Source organism: Colobus angolensis, unplaced genomic scaffold, assembly GCF_000951035.1.
Source record: "Colobus angolensis palliatus isolate OR3802 unplaced genomic scaffold, Cang.pa_1.0 Scaffold164, whole genome shotgun sequence".
In the NCBI taxonomy this organism is placed as follows: Eukaryota; Metazoa; Chordata; class Mammalia; order Primates; family Cercopithecidae; genus Colobus; species Colobus angolensis.
The window spans coordinates 1,575,929-1,582,716 of record NW_012114755.1 but is presented as its reverse complement, the minus strand read 5'-3'; the positions used below and the strand labels follow the sequence as shown (position 1 = coordinate 1,582,716).

The window sequence follows — 6,788 nt, the reverse complement described above, 5'->3', positions numbered from 1 at the left end:
CACAAGTATACATATGTAACAAACCTGCATGTTATGCACATGTACCCTAGAACTTAAAGTATAATAAAAAAGTAAAATAAAATAAAATAAAAAGAACCAAAAGGACAGTGAAGCCCTCTAACAGCTATCTGCCCTATAACTTTCATCTTACTGTGCCTAAAATATGCTCAGAACCCCGAAAGAGGCATAATTCCTCATTTTGGCAGGCTCTAAATCTAAAATAATGATTCTCAAACATGGTGTAACTTTTGCCTGATTTGCTTTATCCTGGGTCACTGCTCCTCTTCTGTCAGACACTGGGATTCCAGTGAGACAAATGGAAATGGAGTCCTAGACCCTCTGACCTTCTATCTTTTATCTATACATATACACGTGTGTGTGTGTGTGTCTCTCTGTGTGTGTGTGTGTGTAAAACCGAGTGGGCTTTTTTTTCTTGGAATGAAAGAATGGGCCAACATTACAAAAAATAAAAACTTGGAACAGAATGTGTGTTGTCCTTGGTTGTGTTTCCTTGGCCCTGCAGCAGGATGAAGCTCTCCATTGGCATCATTTTCTGCTCCCTGGTCCTGGGTGTCAGCAGCCAACGATGGTTAACATTCCTCAAGGAAGCTGGCCAAGATAAGGTCCACAGGATAGGGGACAGGAGGCTGCTTCTGGAGGCCCCCAGAATTCAGCTGAGCAGAGGCCACATCTCCACTGGGCAAAGGTGCTAGTGATGCCACAAATGGATAGAGAAGGGGCAAGGTTTTTCATAAGTGTGGTTCCTCATGCTTTTATGGCCAGCTCTGACACTCTTCTATGAGGATCTCCTAGCCTGGGGCCGCATAAGGTGTGAGCTGCCTCTTTTCAGCAGGAGCGTGAGAGCGATGCGGAGTTCAGGGGTGCATGTTCTCATAATACCGGTGGGGCTCTACTGCCCCCTAGTGGGGAATCTGGGACAGCTCATGTCTATGTCTCCTGGGAAGCCAGGAAGCAGGTAGATCAAACCTGCTTTGATCCTGTGAGGCGATCCTGTGCAGTGAGGCGAGTTCACGGGGAAGCAGAATGGAGCCAACAGTCCCCATAAAAACAACCAAGCTTAGCTGAGATTTTAATACGTACTAGGCACTGTTTAAGTATACTAATGAATTGGTTTCCATCATTTAGTCCTATGATGCAAGTAAACCCTTAACAGAGAAGCTAACACACACACACACACACACACACCCCAAGATACCAAGCGAAGTTCCAAAGCAGAGCAGAATTTAACCCAGGCAGTCTTGCTCTGCAGACCTTGCTCTTAATCATGGTGCTCTGCTGCTTTCAAAACAAGAGTTTTGCATTTGTAAACACATAGCTCATCCTTTATCTAAGAAATGGCAAATAGGATGTGATGCCTTTGGAAGGTAAGTCTAGTTCCACTTATCCCAGTAAAAGATACAGTGAATTACCTTGATGGTGGTTCTCTTGGGGCTTATACGTGGCCAGAAAACTGCTAGCAAGAGAAATATAACCCAAGGCTGGGCGCAGTGGCTCACGCCTGTAATCCCAGCACTTTGGGAGGCCGAGGTGGGCAGATCACCTGAGGTCAAGAGTTCGAGACCAGGCTGGCAAACATGGCGAAACCCTAGCTCTACTAAAAATACAAAAATTAGCCGGGTGTGGTGGCGGGCGTCTATAATCCCAGCTACTCGGGAGGCTGAGGGAGAAGAATTGTTTGAACTCGGGAGGTGGAGGTTGCAGTGAGCCGAGATCACACCACTGCACTCCAGCCTAGGAGACAGAGCAAGACTCCATCGAGAGAGAGAGAGAGAGAGAGGGAGGGAGAGAGAAATATACCCCACTAGCCATAATAAAGTAGCAAAATTTTGTTTTCAGAATGCAGTATTTTAAATGTCAGGTATTATGATTTTTCTGAGCCTCTGAAAAACGGTTTTAAGGATTTGCTTTTAATCCTATTTACATGTTCACACACTCAACTACAAATATCTTTCATTCCTTAGGTGAATATTTTTCAAAGGGTTGTTCTGGGACCACTTGCCTGAGACTCACCTGGAGTCTGGGATGCTTTGTGAACTGAAATGAAGATTCCTGGATCCATACCCTACCGCCCGCCCCCAGCAGCCATGGTCTCCTGGGATAGAGCCTAGAAATCTTGCCTTTACCAAGCACCTCAGTAGATTTTTATACACAGTAAGGGCTGAGAACCACTACCTCTTGTTTTGCTGCCCAAAGTGATAAAATGTGCCAGGAATTTTTGAAGTACTTATTAAGCCAACGTGAACATCAAGGAGCCATTTAAGTTAGTAACTCAGAAGAATGAGTCGGGTAAAATGTTATAAACTCTGAATAACAGCAATCAATTTAACACTAGGAATAATAAATGCATAAAATGAAGACGAATTATCTCATAGAGAAATTATATGTCGTGATTGTAACTCTACATTTGAGTTCCCCCTTTTCCATAATCAGTTAATTTTTTAAAAAATATTCGTCACTTAATTCTAGCTTGATCAGATCCCTTCGGTCCATAACTCCCTGCTCCCGATCTTAGCTTAGCCCTTCTTTATTCTTATGCTACCTTTCTTAAGGACCAGAGAAGTGAAATGATAATATATTGACCACCTACAATGTTCTAGGCATCATACATGCATTTTCTCTGTTCTTGTGCATAATCACTCTCAGGCAGGCAATACTCCTCCATTTCACTGGGGAGGACACTGAGGTTCTGAACTAGTGGGTCAGTTGTCCTTTTTTGAATTTGATTACCCAGTTGTATAAAGCTTTCTTAAATAACTCACCTTTATCACTTGTTGACTGAATTCTGACAGATGTCAGTTTCTAAATATAGCCTGAATATTCAGATGTACTCAGGACCAAGTTGTCCTCACTCTAACTGCAGGCATGAATTTCTCCCATTGACTAGATTAGGAGCGCCGTATGTCTGCAGCCTCCCTCACAATCCCCTGTGTTCTCACACTGTGGTATAAGGGTTCCCTGGGTCCTTCCAGGAAGAAGTTCATTGTACAATGAAACATCCCTTAAGGCCCATTTCATGTCTTCTTTAGGTGCATCACACATGGTTAAAAACAAAGTAATAACAGAACTTTGAATGGAATCAAACAGAATGAAACTTACACCAAGTACAATTCTCATTACATTAACCCAGGGAAGTGAAAAGTAGAAGAATATTTATTCCAAGCCAGTATAATTTCCAAGGGCTTTGTTAAAGGCTGAAATCTTCGGGAGGAAATTAGTGAGAAGAAAACTGTTCATTCCTCTATTTTCCCAGACATGATTGTTTTGATCATTTTCTTTCCTTTCCAGGGACTAAAGACATGTGGAGAGCCTACTCTGACATGAAAGAAGCCAATTACAAAAATTCAGACAAATACTTCCATGCTTGGGGGAACTATGACGCTGTACAAAGGGGCCTAGGGGTGTCTGGGCTGCAGAAGTGATCAAGTAATGCACATTCCTGATGTTGCCGGGGATGGGTGAGCAGAGCTTGCCTGCCTTGGACAGTCAAGAGAGAGGCAAGCTCCTTGTAGAGAAGTTAGAGGCTGCAGACTCTCCTCCTCTTGCTCTCTGTTTGCCTCTGTGCTTAGTGCAAGGGTCTGAGTGGATGGTAGGAGTGAGTGATTCCTCACCCTCCCTCTCTGGGTGCTGTTCATCCAGCCTAGGGGAGCCCAGCCTGGCTGAGTGGGGCGGTGCCCAGGCAGGGTCAGTGTTTTCACCACCACTTCCTTGGCCTTTCTGGGCTTCTCCCAGAGTCCCCCCTTGGAAAGCGGAGAATGGGAAGGTGGGCTGTTGCTCACTGGCCTGGTGATTAATCTCTTTGCTTGCCTGGACTGCAGCAATGCCAGAGAGAAAGTCCAGAGACTCACAGGAGACCATAAGGAGGACTCGCTGGCTGGCCACGCTACCAACAAATGGGGCCAGAGTGGCAAAGACCCCAATCACTTCCGACGTGCTGGCCTGCCTGAGAAATACTGAGCTTCCTCTTCACGCTGCTCTCAGGAGACCTGGCTGTGAGCCCTGAGGGCAGAGACATTTGTTGACCTACAGTTACTGAATTCTATATCCCTAGTACATGATACAGAACACATAAAAATGCTTAATAAATGCTTGTGAAATCCAGTTTGTTACTGGAATCTGGAAGCAGAATATGACAGTTTTCCTGGGATCATGGGCCTGTTTAGTACCACAGGGATGACCAATAAACATCACTGTTTCATGTTTTAAAACATAAGGCACTAATGCACAGTAGTGGGAATTGGGGAGAAAACTATATCTAAACACGGACCACATTGTATGGACCATAATATGGACCAACTATAAGCCTATAATTATATGGTCCATAAAATAGAAAGATAGTAAGAGAATCCTATGAACAACTTCAGCAATGAAGTCTAAAACTAAATTAAAAATCAACAAATCATAGAAAAATACAATTTACAAATACTGACTAAAGAAGAAATGAAAATCTAGATTAGCCTGTAATTATTTTAAGAGATTGAATTTTCTTACAAAGTAAACAGCAGGCCCAGATGGTTTTGTAGACAAATAATACGCCTTCATAAAGGCAAATAAGGGCTGGACATGGTGACTTATGCCTGTAATCCTAACACTTTGGGAGGTTGAGGTGGGAGGATTGCTTGAAGCCAGGAGTTTGAGACCAGCCTGGGCAACATAGGAAGACCCTCATCTCTATAAAACAAAAAACAAACAAACAAACAAAAAACAGCCAGGTGTGGTTATGTGCACCTATCATCCCAGCTGCTTGGGAAGCTGAAGCCAGAGGATAACTTGAGCCCAGGAACTCAAGGTTGCAGTGAGCTATGATCACACCACTGCACTCCAGCCCAGGTAACAGAGCAAGACGCAGTCTCTAAAAAGAAAGAAAAGAAGAAAGGAAAAAATGAAGAAAGGAAGAAGAAAGTTAGAAAGGAGGAAAGAAAGAAATCAAATAAAAATGCAAAAAAAAGCAAAAGTATCTGGAGTTTCAATGAATTGGCCCCAGCAGTGACCATCTCCAGGTTCGCTGCGTAGCCTGAGGCTATCCGTTTCATAATCCCAGAAAATCCTAGATTCTTGGAGAAGGGTGTTCTCAGACACTCCACATAGTTTATTTCCCAAGTTGGGCCCTCTCTCCTGGGTCTTGCTGGCACAAGTATCTCTGGTTACAGTGGACTGTTTCTAGGCCCCTCTATGTCCAGGCCTCCTTTCTGTCCAGTCAGCTGTGTCCTTTCTTCTTTTCTTCCCCCCAGGAATCTGGATTCCTCAGTGTTCTCTTTCCCTGCCATGGAGGCATAATCCCAGGAATCTTTCCCCACTTCATTTGCCAAACCCAGGGTCAACCAGTCCCTGTCCATGGTACTAAGAAATACCTTTCAAAGCTATTTCTCTTCTCTTTGCCTACTCCTTGGTTCGTGCCAGGGTAAAATGTCATCTTCTCAGTGAATCAGATCTGTCAGCTCCTAAATCCTTACCCTGGGGTAATAATGAATGCATCTGTAGCACTTTGCTCATGCCTTCTTGAGAATCCAGGTCCATCCTTGTCAGAGTCAGTGGTTAATATGGCAGTCCTCCTGCTGGTTGATTTTCAAGCTCCTCTAAATGAGTCAATGGCAGTGAAAGAAAGTGTGATCATGATAAAGGTGGTAGAATGACAGTTGCTATTCATGATGTGGTGACCAGGGGCCAGGCACTGGTCTAAGTGCTTTCTTGTGTTATCCACTGGATCCTCATACTTTAATTATCCTTATTTTAGAGCTCAGGAAACTTGAGGAACAGACAATTTAAATAACATACACAAGTTGCATTGCTAGTTTGATGCTAGAGTCAACATTCTTTTTTTTTTTGAGACGGAGTCTCGCTTTGCTGCCCAGGCTGGAGTGCAGTGGCTGGATCTCAGCTCACTGCAAGCTCCGCCTCCCAGGTTCACGCCATTCTCCTGCCTCAGCCTCCCGAGTAGCTGGGACTACGGGCGCCGCCACCTCGCCCGGCTAGTTTTTTGTATTTTTAGTAGAGACGGGGTTTCACCGTGTTCGCCAGGATAGTCTCGATCTCATGACCTCGTGATCCGCCCGCCTCGGCCTCCCAATAGAGTCAACATTCTTAACCATTTGCTGTAACTAGCAATTGCATTGGAGTTTAGAACTTATAAAACACACTTGCACATGAGTTCATGTAATCACTCCTCCTATGAATGTGTTCCATGAACTACCCTAGTTACTAATCTATGAATCTCATATCAAATCTGTATGTGTGGGAGCAATAAGGAGCTGAGAAAAAAACAAGCAAGATGGAGGAGGTTGCCTCACTACTCAAGGGAGCTGTGGAGAGGCGTCTCCAGCAATACAGGTGGTATATGTGAAGAATCCACAACACACACACACACACACACACACACACACACACAGAATCAGCTTTAAACACCTGCTGGGTCCAAAGAACATGAAACCATCTTATGAAAACACCAGTCAAGTAAGCGTTTTCCTTTCCCTCTCCTCTCACTTCCAATCCTTCCCTGCTAATCAGCGAGAGGTCAGAAAGAGCAGCTGTCTATCTGTGCGAGGAGAAAGTGGGGAGAGAAACAAAGTCATCACCCCCCTCCAGACTGAAGTACCCCTCTATAGTGGGCTGAACTAGGAAAGGGGAGAGAAATTTTCATTTTAAATGAATTGGAAGCTTGAAATCATGACTTGGACCTGGACTTTCTAGTTACCATTTTGAGACAAACTAAAGGCCATCAAACCTATGGCTTTAAATTACTACCTGTATAACACTGTTTTCTTGTTTTGTTT

At 44.1% G+C, this 6,788-nt stretch overlaps 1 protein-coding gene across 1 annotated transcript; it reads left to right on the top strand.

Annotated features, from left to right (window-relative positions):
- The first annotated feature begins 527 nt into the window (after positions 1-527).
- LOC105508576 (putative serum amyloid A-3 protein) lies at positions 528-3,975 on the top strand. Its single transcript, XM_011937448.1, is given in 4 exon segments — positions 528-609; positions 3,298-3,402; positions 3,405-3,444; positions 3,837-3,975. Coding segments are annotated over 4 exon segments (366 nt in total).
- Positions 3,976-6,788: the final 2,813 nt, after the last annotated feature.